Source organism: Cololabis saira, chromosome 16, assembly GCF_033807715.1.
Source record: "Cololabis saira isolate AMF1-May2022 chromosome 16, fColSai1.1, whole genome shotgun sequence".
Classification (NCBI taxonomy): Eukaryota; Metazoa; Chordata; class Actinopteri; order Beloniformes; family Belonidae; genus Cololabis; species Cololabis saira.
The window spans coordinates 8,469,377-8,489,232 of record NC_084602.1 but is presented as its reverse complement, the minus strand read 5'-3'; the positions used below and the strand labels follow the sequence as shown (position 1 = coordinate 8,489,232).

Genomic DNA, 19,856 nt, shown 5'->3' with positions numbered 1-19,856 from the left:
GTTTCGTTGCAGTTCCTCGACTGACCGATAGAGGCTCCAAAAGCGCGTCTGTCTCCAGTGTTAAAATGACCAACATGAGGAAAAATGAACCTATTCAAAGCTTTGTTTAAAAACGAGGGAAAAATGTATTTAAATCGTTTGATTTAACATGCGTGGCAACTCTGAGGGTGTTTTCATATTTTATACCACGCCAGGAGAGTTTATATCAAGCTTAAATGTATTTATGTATTTAAATGTAATTTGATTGGCAGTCGGCTCAGCCAATCGCAGGCCGTTATCACTTCCTTATTTGTAATCGTCATGCTACCGCGCTTAGCGAAGTAACTATCTGTACAAACCTGGTGTCGGATAAACGCGACGGTCATTCTTGTCTTCGCCGTCGAGACAACATATGAAACGGTTTATCCTGTCGTAAATGTCTGCCGACAGCTCTGCAGATATTTCGGCAGAAGGAGCTGGGAGCGAAGCTAACTTTGATTGACGTGTGGTGGGCGTGGTCCCCGTTGCTGAGCAACATGGCGGTGTCCTGCCAATTTCTGCTGCTTTGACAAAAAATGCTACCTAATGGTTTTCTAACTTTGTAGAGCTACAATTTGACTGTGTTTTACACCCTAGCCCACTTCCTTTCCCCCCCAAGTGGTCCTTGTCTCTTGCCAGGCCGTCATTGTAAAAAGGAATGTGTTCTTAATGACCTGCCTGTTTAAATAAAGGCAAATGACTGAATGAATATCAAATAAAGCGATAGAATTTTTTTTTCTCTTTATCGTATAATGTTCACAAAGTTTAATTCAATTCATGTCATGTATTTTGAAGGATCAAATACTCTCAACATCCCATATATCAATTTTACATCGTGCAAGAAATGATGGACGTGCCAATCAAACTTTGAAAATCCACTGTGCGCATGCGCAGAACCACAAAGTAGCATTTTCTGGCAGGTAGCAGAAATTGGCAGAACACCGGCGCATGTGAGACTGATAACGGCTTTCAAAACAGGTCTTGAGAAATCACCCGGGTCACGGGACCGAGTACCTCGTCCGTTATTATATACACATTATTCCTCCACTGTTTAAATGTTATTTGTTTATTTGTATTTGTAGTTTGTTTTGTCTCGCTCGCACCGCCCCTACGGTCAGCTGACCGGGACGGGCAGGTCACGTGACGCCCTCAAAAACGTGGACAGGAGATGTGTTTAGTTCTTGTCCTTCTTCCAGCAAACCATGCCGCGGCGTGTGACCGCCGTCGGTCCTGTTGTATTGTTGCTGGGGTTGGGAGGGTTGTGGGGACTCAGTGCGGGGACGAGGCTGAGTTTGGACGGTAAATGGAGGCTGACAAACAGCAACAGGTCCGTGTCGCTTCCTGCGCGCGTCCCCGGCTGCGTGCACTCAGCTCTGCAGCAGCAGCACCTGATCCAGGTAGAATCACAACACTTCTATCTCACTACAGCATGGTTTCAGAGAGGTGCAACCTGCTGGGAGTCCCATCTCTGGCGTGGAAAACATCTGATAGTTTACAGTTAAAGTGTTGACCTTTTAAACGGGGTCAGGATTTGTATCCACTAACAAAAGCAACTGATCACCACAGGTACAAGAATCCAATCATTGATCAGAAACAGGGGGGGTCTGCTGGAGTCTGACCTGGTTGTCTTCAGCCACACTGCAAAAACTCAGTCTTACCAGGAATCTTTGTCTTATTTCTAGTTAAAATGTCTCATTTTTAGTCAAAAAATCTCATTACACTTAAAACAAGAGTAATTGCCAGAAAAATAACTTATTTGACAATTTTCACCTGTTTCAAGTAAATTTTCACTTGAAATAAGTAGAAAGATCTGCCAGTGGGACAAGATTTATCTTCTCAATATAAGCAAAAAAATCTTGTTCCACTGGCAGATTTTTCTACTTATTTTAAATGAAAATCTACTTGAAACAGGTGTAAATTGTTGTTTTTGTCCAGTCCATTACAGAAAATAAAGAACTTTATCACAATTTTCTGAGACAGTCCTGTAGCAGTGATTTCCATTACAAATTCAGGCCTAACTAGGATTCTTGGCTAAATCCCACATGCAAAATCTTTTGATGGTGTCATTTGCTGTAAATGATGAGTTACCCAAAGGCTTCACAGTTTTACACTCAGGAACATTGTTATAAAATAGTTTCACAATTGATGCATGTAGTTTTTTTGGAGATCGGTGAACTTCTGGCCACTTTACTTTTAAGAGACTCTTTCTCCCTGAGGTGCTCTTTTTATACTCAGTCACACCACCAACAGTCCTCCAAATGTTTCTTTCTAGTACCAGGCACAGTTCCAGCCTCTTACCTCTTTGAGACATGTTGCTGCCATCATATTGAAAATTAGTTAGCACTTTGCATGAAATAGTAAAATGCCTAACTTTAAGCAATTTACATTTTTCTTTGCTCTATTGTGAATAAAATATGTGTATATGATTTCATTAGGGCTGCACGATTCTGGACAAAATGAGAATCACGATTTTTTTGCTTAGAATTGAGATCACGATTCTCTCACGATTTTTTTCCAATATAAAATTTATTGCACTTATTACTTTAACTTTGCAACAGCTGAACAAAAATATAATAACAATAAACATCTCTTGTCTTCTTTACACAAACCTTTGAATAATTTAAACAATAATAACAATTTTGAACAATATTTGTTCCTCCCTGAGTTGAACACCCTTTCAGAAAGGGGACTTGTAACAGATCCTGTAGTTCTGAGGCAACAAATTATTCCTCTGGCTGCTTTTTGCTGTAACAGCTGACATTGAACATAAAAACAATAAACATCTCTCTTGTCTTTAAATAATTTTAACAATAACAATTTTAACAATATTTATGTGCAATATGTGTCAGGTGATGAGAAAGGTAGAGGTTTCTCCAAATGCAATCCACAATCATTAACAAAATATAACAAACATGACAACATGATAGTTGACCATGACAGGACTACAACAACCTAGAACATAGGCCTAGTCATTTTTTTTATGCAGCCATCTTTAAAAAAAAAATAAATAAATTTCTTTTTTTTTTTTTTTTTTTATAAATCGTCGTCATTTGGAAATGAGATCGCGTTCAAGCATGAATCGAGATCGCGATTTTTTTTTTTAACGATTAATCGTGCAGCCCTAGATTTCATTATGTTTTTATTTATCTTTTACACAGAATCCTGCCATTTTGGAAATTGGGGTTTTATTTTCTCTATAATGGGTAAAAAATGAAGACATTTTAAAAAGTACAAATAGAGTAAAGCTAACCCCTCTTCATTTGTCTTTCAGGACCCATATTTCAGGTTTAATGATGTGTTATATCGGTGGGTTGCGCTTGACAACTGGACATACACGACCACGTTTACCGTGCCGGCCCAGCTGAAGTCAGTGAACCGGTGTTGATCATTTATGTTTTTGAGGTCGTTATCGTGGCTTGTACCTGACTTGTACATTCTCTGCAAAAACAGGGTCAGACAGAAGGTTCTTCTCGTCTTTGACGGCTTGGACACCATTGCATCCATTTCACTAAATGGAGTCACAGTCGGAAAGACGGACAACATGTTTCGTAGATATGTACGTTAAGTGGAAAAGAGGAAGTTCATGGTGCACCAGGGACATTAACTTCATGTGAGTGCATCTGCTAATGCGTTGAAGGGCTTTGTGTTTGTGGTGTGCAGGACTTCTCGGTCAGGGAGCTGCTGACGGATGGCGATAACGTGCTGGAAGTTAGTTTTCTGTCTCCAGTTCTTTACGCCTCCGAGCGCAGGAACGCACACTCGTTCTACAGAGTCCCTCCCGAGTGTCCTCCAGACGTCCAGAAGGGTGAATGTCATGTCAACTTCATTAGAAAAGTAAGAATTATTCATCCTTCTAAGAAAAATTAATTATGAAACATTATTAGTGTGTTATGTTTTGGTAATTTGACCCTTTTGAATTTAAGGGGATGTACAATTAAAATGAATTTGAGGTGCCGATGCAGCTTTCATTTGTTTTTCATCCCAAAACTTAAAAATGATTTAGACTCAGAGGTGTCAAGTAACAAAGTACAAATACTTTGTTACCTTACTTAAGTAGAAATTTTGGTTATCTATACTTCACTGGAGTAATTATTTTTCAGACGACTTTTTACTTTTACTCCTTACATTTTCATGCAATTATCTGTACTTTTTACTCCTTACATTTTAAAAACAGCCTCGTTACTCTATTTCATTTCGGCCTTTAAAAAAAACTATCCAGTTGAATTGCTCCATCCGGATAGAGTGAATTTGGTTGTGGTTGTTTCAGATGTTCTTGTCCAGTTTTGTTCTTACATCCGTTCCCTCAGATTCCTGCAACTAAACTTGGATGTACATTCCAATAGGTTAGGATAAATGATAACATGCCTCTGAAGTTTGACTTTTTGCACCATTACAATACTTATAGGCAACTAGTCATCATATCTCCTGCTCTCTGAAACACATGTTAATGCTCAATAGTAGACATATATGGTTCTTTAATATATTTGCATTATACTAAGATGCATTCATTTCCAATGGCTTTTGTCCTTAATGGCTTTTTCCCCCTTACATTACTTTTACTTTTATACTTTAAGTAGTTTTGAAACCAGTACTTTTATACTTTTACTTGAGTAAAAAACTTGAGTTGATACTTCAACTTCTACAGGAGTATTTTTAAACTCTAGTATCTATACTTCTACCTGAGTAATGAATGTGAATACTGAAGACACCTCTGCTTAGACTGAATGGGAATGTATATTCATTGAGAATTTAGAAGCATGTAAATAGATATATATGTTGATGCATCAGGTACATGAAGAAAATGCAGTGAAAACGTTATTCTGTATGCCTATATTAAAAAGTAAATTTTGTACACATTTTTTGGTATCATTATTATCTTCTGACTTTTTTTTTTTTTTTTTTTTACATGTATCATCAAATAGTGAGTTTTATTAAAACGGGTCTGTGTTTCCACATATTGTGTTGTGGTGCAGGAGCAGAGCTCTTTCAGCTGGGACTGGGGGCCTTCCTTCCCCACCATGGGCATCTGGAAGGGAGTAAAACTGGAGGCGTTTGATCAGCTGCAGCTTTTCCAGCTTTCTGCTCTTCCTCTGTATAGTACGCTCTATTTTTATCATCTTCATAGAAAAATACATGAAGAAATGAGTCTTTGGTGCATCACTTTTGACAAAATGTGCATTAATGATATGTTTCATAAGGGAACTTGTGAGAGGTGCCACAAAGAAAGTCATTTCAGGGTTTCCTCAAACCTAGGTTGTTGGTGCTCTGTTGTGGTTCGTTAGGAAGCAGATGGGTTGAATTTTTGCACTTGGCCAAACTGTTGCAGGAAAGCAACCTCCTGTGTGAAGTTCCTGAAACGTCAGCTACTTTCTGCATGCAGGGATTTCCTCCTAGTTAGTCTGGTCTAAATAAATCCAAACATTAATGATTATTTCTATCGTGCGTTTGTCCAGACGACAGCTGCTCCCAGTGGAGGCTGCAGGTGGAGCTTCTTGTTCATGCGGTTCAGACAGCAGACGTCCACGTCAGCCTCTCTGTGCCCGAGCTGGAGTCGGAGCAAACCTCCCAGATACAGTTTCTCCAGGGAAAGACCAGGATGAAGTTCACACTGCACATTAACACGGGGCTTAAAACAGCTGTAGTTTAAGATTTTAAATGTATTCTGACATTGAAACACATCTTTTCCTCATGGTCATCATAAAAATTGATTATTTTCCTCCAGAGCAGCCAGGTGAAGCTTTGGTGGCCCAGCGGATACGGTGATCAGGACTTTTACCATCTCTCTGTCAAAGGCTTTGTGGATGGGGTTTTGAACCTGAACATGCAATCAAAGGTCAGACATCGCTGATTCTTATCGTATTTTATTAGAAAGATTTTGCTTTCATATCCATGGACTGAATGTAAATACATAAAAAACATATAAAGTCCATGATATGGTCAAAGACTTGACTCCACTAATTGTTTTTAATTAATTAACTTGTTTTTCATGCTTTTCTAGCGGTGTCATTTATTTTTCTGGTAAATGTATTTGTACACATTCATGACACAAAAACCTGAAAGTCGCTGAGCTCGCAAGGATAAACTAAAAGACAAATTAGCAGGTTGACCTTTACTTTCCACGATGAAGACCAGACAAGTCCAACAGGAAGTCAGAAAGACATTTTCGAGATGCTATACGCACAAGATGTCTGATTATTGTCCCGATTCAGTCTATAAATTCTGATTAACAGAGTTAGAATTTCATAGTAATGTGTTAAGTTTAAACTGTGAGTTAGTAAAATACTCAAACAATTGGTCATGAATTTAAGGGCCAATCCCAATACACCCCCTACTTTCTACCACCTATCTACTAAGAAATCTGATCCGATGTTTTCGGAGAAGAGCCGTCGGCTCGGAGCAGCAGCAGCAGCTCACGGCCGGGTCAACCCGCGCCGTCGTCCCGGGGGAGAAACCTGCAGCTCTGTGGAGAATTACCGTTGGCTGAAATAAATCATTTAGGAAGATAAATGTTGGTTTAATAGATGAAATCTAACAGTTGTAGCTACGCCTGTTAATAAATTTGCTCCGAAAATTTCGGGATGATGATGCCTGCCGACTTGGGAGCTGATTTATAGTTCTGCGTTAAATCGCCGCGTAACCTACGCCGTAGGCTCTGCGTTGGTGTAACGCAGAACCATAAATCAGCCTTTATTCTGGCGAGGTTTGAAAAAGACTTCGCAACAACGGGCAAACAAGTGATTATTCACTGAGTGAATATTATGAAAGTAAAATATATATTTCTCGCTAGAAATGTAATCAAAACGCATTTTTATGCAGAAACTAACTCAAAATATTGATTTTATTCACTAAAAAATAAGAAATGTCCGCCATGTTTTTTTTTTTTTTGATTCAGTCCGCAAATGACGACGAAAAGCATTCTGGGAAATTTTTCTGGCCCTAGTTCAACTAGTGAGCATCCGAAATCCCTCGATCCGTAGGGACAGATTCATAGCCACTACACACGTTTTCTTCACTACCCCTAAGTGAAAAGAGGAATTGGGACACCACTACCCTCACGGGAATGCGCAAAATTTAGGGGTAGGGCTGAAAAGTAGGGGTAGTGGGAGTATTGGGACAGAGCCCAAGTCTTAAACCCACACTGAGTAACAGTACCACTTCTGACCACATGGGGGCATGTAGGTGTTCTGTGTTGATCCTTTAATGAGCGGAGATGGTCCGGCATGTCTTACCAGAGATGCTTTTCATTGTTTCTTACACCAGAGAATCTGACATGAAGTGGCTTTAACGGAAGTCTGTTTCAGGTGTTTTTTCGGACCGTGGAACTCGTCCAGGAGCCCGTTCTTGGATCTCCTGGCTTGAGCTTCTATTTTCGCATCAATGGGATGCCAGTTTTCCTCAAAGGCTCCAACTGGATCCCGGCTCACTCTTTCCAGGATCAAGTCACCCCAGCTGTGTGAGCTTAGTTTGAATTGCCGGTCCTTGAAATAGTTTTCCCGGTTGCGGTGTTAATGCTGAAGCTCCTTGTTCCCTCCGTGATGCAGCTTGAGGAACCTGCTGCAGTCAGCGGCAGACGCTAACATGAATGCGCTGAGAGTCTGGGGCGGAGGAGTGTACGAGCAGGATCTGTTCTACGACACCTGTGATGATCTGGGGATCATGGTAACTTCCACTACTCTCTTCTGATCTGTAAACATTAATCATTCTTTGCAGGTACAGAAATGGGGTAAATACAACCTTAGATCAACAGCAGCACATAAACTATCACACCATGTCATATTTATTTGATTAAGTCTTAACCAAAATGACATCAAACTAAAATCTGATCTGTTCCATCACATCCAGAACGATCATGGTTGGTTGTTTTTTTTTTTCCCATTTTCAATTTAATCAGGTAACGTCCTGTTAACCGGTAGTTTCCTTTTAGGTTTATTCTAACTAAACAACAACAAAGAAAAGCATGTTAAATGTGTTTTGTAAAATATCTGCATATCATTTATGTTTGTAGTCTTGATGTTGGATCGTTTTCCAAACATACCGTATTTTCTGGACTATAAGCCGCTACTTTTTTCATAGGTTTTGAACCATGCGGCTTATACAAAGGTGCGGCTATTCTTTGGATTTTTCTTCCACCACTCGGGGCGCTCTAACCGGAATTAGAATCAAAACTAAGACAAAATAAATGCAAAGAAGAATATGCTACTTCTTCTTTAGCAGATAGAAGTAGAAGCAGATTTCAAACAGATAAATAGATAAATAAATACCGGTTATTTTCTCTTGGTTCTGTCCAGTTTTAATCAGCAAAGTTGCTGCTGTGTTAAAAGACACTGTTAGGAAAGGATCTATTTAGGTACAAACATGTACATCATTTACAGTTCAAAATCCTTCTGTACATGTAGTAAATATCTAATCTAACAACATAAATATCTGCGGCTTGCATATCTTTTTTTTTTAAATAGAGCAGGTGCGGCTTGTATATCTTTTTTTAAAATTTTTTTAGAAATAGAGCGGATGCGGCTTATATGCAGGTGCGGCTTATAGTCCAGAAAATACACATTTTACATGATTTTATGCTCTCTGATAAAGGAACAAGAGCGGATGTCCACCTTTCAGACCTTTTTCAAGAAAGCAGTGGGTCAAAATAATTGAAGAAAAAAATGCATCAAATGATCTTAATCATTTGTAATATATCCACTAGTGTTTTCTGGCAGCTCTGGTTTGGGTGGTAGCCTAGCGATTACATGGGTGGGGGACCTGGAGGACCCAGGCTCAAGTGGGTGCGGCCTCTGAGCAAGGCTCTTATACCTAACCTCTTTAACTTAGATAAGATAAGAATCTTTATTATCATTTTACAGTATACAACAAAATTTAGCTCGAAGCATCCTCCAGGGACAGCAGCTACATTCACAGTCAGAATCCCAAACAGCAAAAAATAAAGTGCAATGAAATGAAGTAACTTAACCTCTAACATGCTCCCCGTTTGTAGTTTAACTGGTGATGGGTTAAAAGCAGAGGACTCGTTTCAGTTGAGATGGTTGCTGACAAATAAAGATTATTTACGTTTTTTAACTTGTACCTACCGTACTCTGTAAATCATAGTTGTTACACAACAGTAGATTTGGTGGCGTCGTACGTAAAGCGCTGTTTGACAGAAGACTGTTTCCGTGTGATTTTGACGGTGTATCCGTGGCGTGAGCCATGGACACATTGTGTTGAGCATATGGCTGCTCGCAGCATTAAACCCTGTCTTTAGGTTTGGCAGGACTTCATGTTTGCTTGTGCCATGTACCCCACGGAGGACGACTTCATCCAGACCGTAAGAGAAGAGGTCGCCCAACAGGTCGGTGAACACACTGAACTGACGTCTGTCACTTCTGAAAGTGTGGATTAATTTTTTACTCTAATTTGAAGCAGGCATGCAGATTGGTTCAGTGAAACGTTTTTTCTGTTGTCAGGTCCAGCGGCTGAAGTCCCACCCCTCCATTGTAATCTGGAGTGGGAATAATGAAAATGAAGCTGCTCTTGCAACCGACTGGTTCAACATCTCCGCTTCCCAGAGGCCGACGTACGAAAGAGATTATGTGAAGCTGTACGTTAACAACATCAGGACCATCGTGCAGGAGGTAAGAGTCCGGTGATCAGTACTGGAGTTGAGGGGGGATGAGGGGGGATGGCATCCCCCCTGAAATAAAAACGGTCAAAATCATCCCCCCTGTAAAACTGCCATCCCTCCTTTCCATCCCTTATGTCATTTCATCAATGAATGTGGTTTTACTGCTATTTCAAAATTTAGTCATCACCAGAAAAATAACACCAGAAAAATAACTTATTTGACAATTTTCACCTGTTTCAAGTAAATTTTCACTTTAAATAAGTAGAAAAATCTGCCAGTGGGACAAGATTTATCTTCTTATTACAAGCAAAAAAATCTTGTTCCACTGGCAGATTTTTCTACTTATTTCAAGTGAAAATCTACTTGAAACAGGTGGAAATTGTTGTTTTTTCCAGTGATGAGTCTTGTTTTTCTTACTAAAATGAGACATTTTAACTAGAAATAAGACAATTATTCTTGTTTAAGATTTTGAGTTTTTGCAGTGATCCATTTTACTTATCCTGTGAAGGACAGAGTTATATTGATAAGTTCAGAAAACTGTTTTTTATTGTTGTTTTGATGTATTTGATGTAAGCCCAGTGGATATTTAAAGCTTACAGAAGGCTGCATTTAACTGCTGCTATGTCATTCCTGCAGTATTTCTGCAAGTGTTTTGGTCAGTGCTATTATTTGTAATATATTATATTATTTGTAATTAGCACAAATTATCTGTCCCCATATGATAAAATCCACCATCCCCCCTGATTTCTTTTTTTTTTTACAACTCGAGTACTGCCGGTGATGCCACATTTATGAAACAGAGTTTACATTTAAACGTTTACAGATCAGTAAAGTGCATCTTTATTGTATTTATTTCCACTATTTTCTTCCTTCATGCTTATGTTACAATCGAGTAGAAACGAGACAGTAGAATAAGGACGTGTGTCTCCTTTAGGAGGACCCAAGTCGTCCGTTTCTCGTCTCCAGCCCAACAAACGGTGCAGAATCGGAGCAGGAGGGATGGGTAGCGAAAAATCCCTACGACCCTCACTATGGAGACGTCCATTTCTACAGCTACACCCTGGACTGCTGGGACTGGAGGACGTTCCCGCGGACACGGTTCGCTTCTGAATACGGCTTCCAGTCCTGGCCTTCCTTATCCACTCTGCAGCCGGTAACGTAGTAGTAGCTCGTTTTCCTGGTTCATTTCATTAGAATAGTTTCATTTATAAGCCAATTTATAATCTTAACCCATCTCAATTAAAAAAAGACCTAAATCCTCAGGATTTCCTGGGAAACATCAAGGTTTCCACTGAAATATTTTACTTCTGCTAACTAAATAAAGGGAATACAGATATTGAAGAGGTTAACGTCCTGCTTCTATCTTAAGTCCCTGATTTTTCCAGTATCTTTAATAAATAAATAAATATATTTGAATTTAATTAGTTTATTTTGAAAAATGTTGATGCAAAGTTTGCTTTGGTCGAGTCTTGAAAGGTAAAAGTGTGCAAACGCTGCACCAGGTTGTGATGGGTTCATTAGTTTCCAACACCAGATAATTCAGCATCTTTTGAGCCAGTTTACAAGTAATTCTTACCATGTTTTAGCTCGCTTGGACAAATTAGAGGGACGAAACAAAACTGCACACGGTTTAGTGTAATAGAAGTTCATAAAAAGTACAAAACAATAATTGTTAAAAATAATGGTTTTATTGTTATTAAATAAACTTTGAAATTGGCTTCGAATTGTGGAGACTGGTGTTAAAATGGAAACCGGGGCGTGTAGTAGATGACTGTCCCTCCCCAGAGCTTCATGGGAGGTTTCATTGTTCTTTTCTCCTCTGGTCTTTTCATGCTGGTTTCAAAGGTTTCCGTTCAGGAGGACTGGAGCTACGACAGTCGGTTGGCGGCGCACCGTCAACACCATGAGAGTGGAAACCAGCAGATGTTGCTGCAGGCGGCTCTTCACTTCAAACTCCCAAACTCAACAGATGCTCTGAGGAGGTTCACAGATACGCTCTACATCACTCAGGTGACCCACACAAGCAGTACTCGAGTTGTAAAAATAAATCAGGGGGGATGGTGGATTTTATCATATGGGGACAGATAATTTGTGCTGATTACAAATAATATAATATATTACAAATAATAGCACTGACCAAAACACCTGCAGAAATACTGCAGGAATGACATAGCAGCAGTTAAATGCAGCCTTCTGTAAGCTTTAAATATCCACTGGGCTTACATCAAATACATCCAAACACAACAATAAAAAACTGTTTTTTTGAATTTATCAATATGACTCTGTCCTTCACAGGATAAGTACAATGGATCACTGCAAAAAATCAAAATAAGAATATTTGTCCTATTTCTAGTTAAAATGTCCCATTTTAGTAAAAAAAAATCTTATTACACTCATCACTGGAAAAAACAACAATTTTCACCTGTTTCAAGTAGATTTTCACTTGAAATAAGTAGAAAAATCTGCCAGTGGAACAAGATTTTTTTGCTTGTAATAAGAAGATAAATCTTGTCCCACTGGCAGATTTTTCTACTTATTTCAAGTGAAAATTTACTTGAAACAGGTGAAAATTGTCAAATAAGTTATTTTTCTGGTGATGACTCTAAATGTTGAAATAGCAGTAAAACCACATTCATTGATGAAGTGACATAAGGGATGGAAAGGGGGGATGGCAATTTTTTTACAGGGGGGATGATTTTGACCGTTTTTATTTCAGGGGGGGATGCCATCCCCCCTCTACTCCAGTACTGCACACAGGCCCCGCTACGCCAACACGTTCAGAGCAGCACGGGCCCAGATTGTGGACGGCTGCATGAACTGATGCTAGTTAGACTTTAGTGACACATGTGAGCTTCAGGAGCCACAAAGTGTCCAGCTCAGGAAAGCTGTTCGTATCCTGTTTTTAATTCTGACTAATGAGGAAGCTGAGCTCCAGGTTTTCCTGGAAGTTGGTGTCACTTCCTCCTTTTGAAGCGAGCTTTTCTTGTTTCACAGTCTTTCCTTTCAGTGTTAAACACTCTTCCTGTAGCTTTGATTTGTGTCTGTTAAAGCGCAGCATCTTGCTGTTTTTGGCTGATGGAGACATTTCGATAGAAAAAGAGCCAGCTTTAATGCTGTTGGAAACATCCGTCCTTCCGCTGAACTTCTCCCCCGTTCTCTGAGGGAGAGTCCAGCAACCCTGCAGAGGAAACTCCTTCCAGCCGCTTGTATTTGCAGCATCATATCTGATATCTGACTCAGTACTGAGCGTCTTGGATCAACTTTCTTTCCACCACCACAGACTGGTAGTCTGCGTTACTGCAGATGCACCGATCCGCCTGTCGATCGATGACTGTACACAGTAGACAGTAGCCGGCACCGCTCTGGTCGCCACCTATGGGTCCAGCTGGACCTCAGCTGTCAAAGCTGATTTTCTGACTATCACTGTGTATAAAGAGTATATTACGCGTACTATAGCGGGTCAAATGTCTTCTGTGTAAATGACTGGTGGTGACCGGTGTCTTCATCAGAAATAAACAGCTTTTAGTTGCGTTGTTCACAACAAAGGAACGTTGATTTGGGCCAGAATTTGAGCTTTCATCATACGCAGCTAAAGAAATGGTAGCAAGCAAATACAATAAGACATTTAAAGGCATACAGGACTGTCTCAGAAAATTAGAATATTGTGATAAAGTTCTTTATTTTCTGTAATGCAATTTAAAAAAAAAAAAAAAAAAAAAAAAATGTCATACATTCTGGATTCATTACAAATCAACTGAAATATTGCAAGCCTTTTATTATTTTAATATTGCTGATTATGGCTTACAGTTTAAGATTAAGATTCCCAGAATATTCCAATTTTTTTAGATAGGATATTTGAGTTTTCTTAATAATAATAATAATAATTCATTTTATTTGGAGGCGCCTTTCACGACACCCAAGGTCACCTTACAGAATAAAAACACAGGAAATACAATTAAAAATACAAAAAACATCCATACAAGTAGCAAGACAAATAGTATAACAGTAGACAAACAAACTGGTGGGAAGTAGTGCGTGATGTCCGGTTATAGTGAATGGGCAAGTTTGAACAGGTGGGTTTTGAGTTGTGTTTTGAATGTGGTGATGGAGTCTATTTGTTTTATGTGTGGGGGGAGGGAGTTCCAGAGTCTGGGTGCCGAGCAGCTGAAAGCTCGGGCACCCATGGTGCTAAGGTGTGAGGTGGGAGTGTAAAGGAGTCCAGCAGAGGTTGAGCGGAGGGTGCGGGAGGGGGTGTAATCTTGCAATAGGTCACAGAGGTAAGTGGGGGCTAGGTTGTGAAGGGCTTTGTGGGTGAGGAGGAGGTTTTTGTAAATGATACGGTATTGGACTGGGAGCCAGTGGAGTTGGATGAGGACGGGGGTGATGTGATCAGATGACTTGGTGCGGGTGATGATCCGGGTGGCCGAGTTCTGTATGAGTTGCAGTTTGTCAGTGAGTTTGGTTGGGAGGCCAGTGAGGAGGGCGTTGCAGTAATCAATACGGGATGTGATGAATGAGTGGACCAGGATTTCTGTGCTGGATTGGGACAGTGCTGGACGGAGTCTGGAGATGTTGCGGATGTGAAAGAATGCAGTCCGGGTGATGTTGTAAATGTGAGGTGCAAATGAAAGTGTGCTGTCCAAAATGACGCCGAGGCTCTTGACGTGGGGGGAAAAGGGTACCGGGAAGCCGTCGATGATGATGGGAAGGGCGGGAGAGGGTTGTGACTTGGTGAGGGTGGATTTGGAGCCGATGAGAAGAGCCTCAGTTTTATTGCCGTTGAGTTTTAAAAAGTTATTGCTCATCCAGGTATTGATGTCGTGTAGGCAGGTGGTGAGGGAAGTGGGAGGAATGGCAGCGGTGGGGTTGGAGGAGATATATATCTGAGTGTCATCGGCGTAAGTGTGAAAATGGACCCTATGGTGACGGAGAATTGAACCTAGGGGTAGGAGGTAGATGGTGAAGAGAAGTGGACCCAATACTGACCCCTGGGGGACACCCATTGTGACACCCGTGCACCCAGATTTATGGTTCCGTAGTTGGACAAACTGTTGACGGTCAGTGAGGTATGATGAAAGCCAGGAGAGTGCAACACCAGTGATCCCAATGCCAGCCAGGCGGTCCAGGAGTATTGGGTGAGAAATGGTGTCGAAAGCTGCGCTGAGGTCCAGGAGGATGAGGATGGTGAGTAGGCCGGAGTCAGCTGCACGGAGGAGGTCGTTGGTGATTTTAACCAGGGCTGTTTCAGTGCTGTGATTGGGGCGGAAACCGGATTGGAAGGGTTCGTGGAGGTTATTTGAATTGAGGTGGGACTGTAATTGTGCTGCAACCACCCTTTCCAGAGTTTTGGAGATGAAGGGAAGGTTGGAGATGGGCCTGTAATGATTGAGGTCGGATGGGTCTGCACCGGGTTTTTTTAGGGTGGGTGTGATGGCAGCTAGTTTGAGGATTGGGGGAACAGTTCCAGTGGTGAGGGAAGAGTTAATTATTTCAGTAATCATGGGGGAAATGGATGGCAGACATGCTTTGACAAGCAGGGTGGGGAGGGGATCAAGCTGACAGGTGGTGGTTGTGGCTTTACGAATGAGTTCTGAGATGGTGTGTTCTGATACCGGAGTGAAATTGGTGAGAGAGCTGGAGAGAGGTTGGTTGGTGGTAGTTATCCAGGGTGGGTCATTTGTGGGAGTGCGTGTTGAGGCCAGTTGATGGTGAATGATGTTTATTTTGGAGCTGAAGAAGTCCAGGAAGGCGGTGCACTGGTCAGTGGAGATGTCTGGAGGGAGGGTTTTTGGAGGCTGAAGTAAGTGGTTGACAGTTGAGAAAAGGACTCTATTGTTTCCTGTGGCAGAGTTAATGAGGTTGGAGTAATATGATGATTTGGCAGTATTAAGTGCATTTTTGTAGTGGTGGAGGTGGTCGGAGTACATTTGGTTGTGCACAGTGAGTCCGGTCTTTTTGTTGAGTCGCTCCAGTCGACGGCCTGTGGTTTTGAGCTGGTGGAGGTCGGGGGTGAACCAGGGGGCGGAGTGGGTAAATGAAACTGAGCGGGTTTTCAGTGGAGCCAGGGCAGTGAGGGAGGAGGAGAGACAGTTGTTGTAGTGGTTTACCAGGTCAGCAGGGGAGGAGGATGAGGGGGGATTGGGGAAGGAGCTGATAAGGGTAGAGAGATCTGTGGGGTTGATGTGTTTGATGTTCCTGAAGGAGATGATCCGTTGTTCTTTGATTTTGTGCAGTTGGGTATGGATGTCATAAAGTATGGCTTTGTGATCCGAGATGGGGAAGTCCATGATAGTGAGGTTGGCGGGAGTTATGTCTGTGCAGCAGATTAAATCGAGAATGTGACCTTTGTTATGTGTTGGTAGGTTGACGTGTTGTGTGATACCAAGGCAGTTCAGGAGTGATGTGAAGTCTTTTGCCAGGGTGCAGGATGGGTCGTCAATATGAATGTTGAAGTCGCCATGGAGGATAACAGTAGGGGACATTGTGCATACAGATGTTTTTGGTGGTCTGTAGATGGTGACAATGATGATGCGTTTGGGTCCAGAGAGTTTTACGGCTAGGCATTCAAAGGAGGAGTGTTGGGGGACAGTGAGAGCAGTGACTTTTGTGTTTTTACGGTAGATGAGAGCCAGGACCCCCCCCCTCCCAGTGGCGCGGGGTTTACTAAAAAAGGAAAAGCCAGGTGGGGTGGTTGCATTTAACTGGGTGAAATCATTCGGCTGTTGCCACGTTTCTGTGAGGCAGAGAATGTCCAGAGTTTTGTCGGTGATGAGATCAGAGATGAGAAGGGCCTTATTGGTTAGTGATCTGATATTGAGAAGACAGAGTTTGCTGTAAGCCATGATCAGCAATATTAAAATAATAAAAGGCTTGCAATATTTCAGTTGATTTGTAATGAATCCAGAATGTATGACATTTTTGTTTTTTTTAATTGCATTACAGAAAATCACAATATTAAAATTTTCTGAGACAGTCCTGTAATTCAGAAATACTTTATTAACACCCTTAAGGGAAGTGAACCAGTTTATTCATTAGTGAGGGGATATATTTAATAGTTTAAAACGGGAGATTGAAAACAGAATTTTACTTGTGATGCAGAGACTTTTCAATTCAAGGATCAGTTCTTATTTCTTCTGGTATGAAACTACCGAACCATGAATGAGGCGAGACTTTATGTGGCGACTCGTACAAGAGCATCCCAGAGCCCCCTTCCCAAACCGGGCCGGCTGCAGTCAGACACTGGCATTTTGGCAGTCTTTTTTTCTTATATTTAGATAGAAGTCAGCATTTTGTAACTGCTTCATGATTTCTAAAATACAAAAATTATGGGACATCTAGTTTCACAACAATATTATGCTTAATTTGGCTTTATTTATCATATTTAGATGATATATTAGCTCTTGTGTGGCCTGCCAAACCCTGCTGATTATGTCAAACGTCCAGGTCATGCAGGCTCAGTGTGTGAAGACGCAGACGGAGTTTTACCGGCGGAGTCGGAGTGAGATCATTGCGGGCCAAGGCTTCACCATGGGAGCTCTGTACTGGCAGCTCAACGACGTCTGGCAGGCGCCGTCCTGGTCATCCATAGGTGAGGGAGCACATAAACACGGGGGATCTCATCTGACGCTTTCACTTGATTTAGAATGGCTATAACTATTATTTAAGTAGAAAGTTATTTTATAGTCATCGTGTGACGTTCAGGTGAGTGTTGAGAATCAGTCGTCTGACCTTTGTCACCCGTGCGGACAGAGTTTGGCGGGAAGTGGAAAATGCTTCATTATTTTGCCCGGAGCTTCTTCGCTGCCGTCCTCCCTGTGGGGTTTGAAGATGACGACACCCTCTTCATCTACGCCGTCTCGGACCTGAGTCAGGACCTGAAGCTTAGAGCTGTGGTACTTTTTTGTTTTTTATTGTTAATCTTGCATAATAGAACCGGTGATTAAATAACTTTTTCATTCCTGCAACCATGTCTCCAAAGACGTTGCAATACCTTCGGACTCAGGAGCTATAAAAGAAGCCGTTTGTTTGAGCTTTTCCACAGAAAAGAGGTGTAATGTTACAGCCTGTCCAAACTGCACACGAGCGTCCGACTATCGCGTCGCACTGCGTGGCATCGGACGCTCTCTGTCCACACTGAAAGCGTTATGGCCCCCCACGTTATTTTGATTGACAGATGAAACTCGCTTTTTAAAAGGCTGATTTATGGTTCTGCGTTACACCAACGCAGACCCTACGGCGTAGGTTACGCGGCGACACGCACCGAACGTTGCGCGTCGCCGCGTAACCTATGCCGTAGGCTCTACTGCCTTTATTCACCGCACTACCCGCCCGCTCCTGAAAGAAACTCCTAAAATAACTCCTAAAAGAGTAACGAGACAAGTAAAAGATGGGTGAGTACTTGTAATCTTCCTACCTTTGTACTTTCTAAACAGAAAACAAGCTTGATATTGTGATATTTTAATGTTCTTCTATTTTCTTCCTGCCGCTCGCATTGAAAGCCGGGAACGGCTGCTCCAGTTAGTTGAAATGAGAAGTTATCTCTATGATACCTCCTCATTTCACTACAAAAACCTCAAAAAAGTGGCAGAAAGAAATATTATTATTATTATTATTATTATATATTATTTTATTGTATCTTATTATCTTATCAGAATCTTCCAGCTCCCTGGCGATCTCCCTACAGCCAGCTGCCACTTTATTGAGGTTCTTGTATTGAAATGACCGTATCCTACAGCGCTTTCAACCGGCTTTCAACCCGAGCGACAGGAAGAAAATAGAAGCAGGGCGTCCGACAAATGTTCAGCTCAAAACGGCGCGTTAGGACAGTCCAATAGAAAATAAAGCAATGGAATTGTTTTTGTCGCTGACGCTCGCTCGCGTCGCATGCAGTTAGGACACGGTGTAAGTCGGGTGCAGAGCTTGTTTGGTTTGTTTGGTGAGCCAGTGCCAGCATGTGTGACAGCATGTGTGTTTTCCTGTCGATCAGGTGACCGTCCACTCTTGGTCTGACCTGGACTCGGTCTGCACACTGACCTCTGACCTGCTCCTGGTGCCCGGGGGCAGCGCTGTGCCCATTTTCAAGCACTCCATCGCCGCCCTGCTGGCGGGGTGTGGAGGCTGCACGCGCCTCACCTGCCTGCTCACGTTCCACCTGCAGGACGGCAGCGGGGGCCGGCAGGGCTCCTCCGGCCACCACTTCCTCTGCTCACCCAAAGATGCCCAGGGGCTGCAGAGACCCAACATCACCGTAAGTACCAGCACATTTCTCATGTACATTATCAAGCATTTCTCATTTGCTCCTGCTGAATGTGAGGGGTGTGTGATGAGTTTAAACTGATGAGGGTCGTTCTGCTGCAGGCGAAGGTGGGTGAGGATGAGGGCGGCTTCACGGTGACCCTCCGCTCCGACGCCGTGGCTGCCTTCGTCTGGCTCGACGTGGGAGACGTTCCCGGACGGTTCAGCTCAAACGGCTTCATGATGGTTTCAAGGAACCAAACCGTGACTTTTGACCCGTGGCGCCCCACCAGCGTGGCAGAACTGTCCCGGTCCCTCACCGTCACCTCTTTGAGGGACGTATACTGACCTGCAACCGCCTGAACTGCACTGGTTGGATCTTTGAAAGATGTGTTTTTGATTGAGACATTTTGTGTAAGTTTTCTTAAACCCGTGAAGAAGCAACGATCTTGTGATGAGGATTGAAACATCCGTCCTGGAAGTCTTCAGGGGGAAGTATACATTGGTCAGCTGCTGGAAAACGGTGACCGGCCGGATTCAGCTATTCTCGGGTCACATCAGGTCATATCGGGGACGGACTATTTTGCTACACATGAAACAATCGTTCACTCAAAGGTTGCCGGATCAACTCCCAGCTCCGTCCCGTGCCACCGTTTCCTCTGGCAGCGCAGCACCCACATTGCTCCACCCGCTGGTGTCGGGCTGGAGATGGAAAATGACTCAAACACCTACGGGGCCGTGTTGTTGCTAGATGTTGAGACGGAAACTCGTATTTACACTGGAGTTGATCGAGATGCGTCTGGATTTCCTGCGTTTGGTTCGGTTGCAAATAAAACAGTCCTGAGCTGAACTCAAACTTGATATGAAAGTTAAATAATAATTAATATATGAAAGAATACATAAAAATGAAAATCATTGTTTTTCATATTTGTATTGACAGAAGCTGAACGGTTTTGTCATCGTGGATGTGTTGAATCACAGACGGATCAGTCCG

The 19,856-nt window shown here is 42.1% G+C and overlaps 1 protein-coding gene across 1 annotated transcript; it reads left to right on the top strand.

Annotated features, from left to right (window-relative positions):
- Positions 1-898: 898 nt before the first annotated feature.
- Positions 899-19,247, top strand: manba (mannosidase, beta A, lysosomal). Its single transcript, XM_061744006.1, has 17 exons — positions 899-1,415; positions 3,290-3,384; positions 3,469-3,574; positions 3,679-3,852; positions 4,992-5,115; positions 5,472-5,643; positions 5,743-5,851; positions 7,320-7,471; positions 7,560-7,677; positions 9,269-9,355; positions 9,471-9,638; positions 10,563-10,781; positions 11,474-11,638; positions 17,072-17,216; positions 17,378-17,520; positions 18,615-18,875; positions 18,986-19,247. Exons 1-17 carry the CDS (start codon positions 1,221-1,223, stop codon positions 19,208-19,210), a joined length of 2,658 nt encoding a protein of 885 aa, XP_061599990.1. The 5' UTR covers positions 899-1,220; the 3' UTR covers positions 19,211-19,247.
- The last annotated feature ends 609 nt before the right edge of the window (positions 19,248-19,856 follow it).

Excerpts from the sequence above, each read along its gene's own strand:
- manba (XM_061744006.1), top strand. The coding sequence starts at position 1,221 with ATGCCGCGGCGTGTGACCGCCGTCGGTCCTGTTGTATTGTTGCTGGGG. Across the intron at positions 3,385-3,468 it reads ACCGTGCCGGCCCAGCTGAA|GGTCAGACAGAAGGTTCTTC; the intron begins GTCAGTGAACCG and ends CTGCAAAAACAG. Across the intron at positions 5,852-7,319 it reads ACCTGAACATGCAATCAAAG|GTGTTTTTTCGGACCGTGGA; the intron begins GTCAGACATCGC and ends AGTCTGTTTCAG.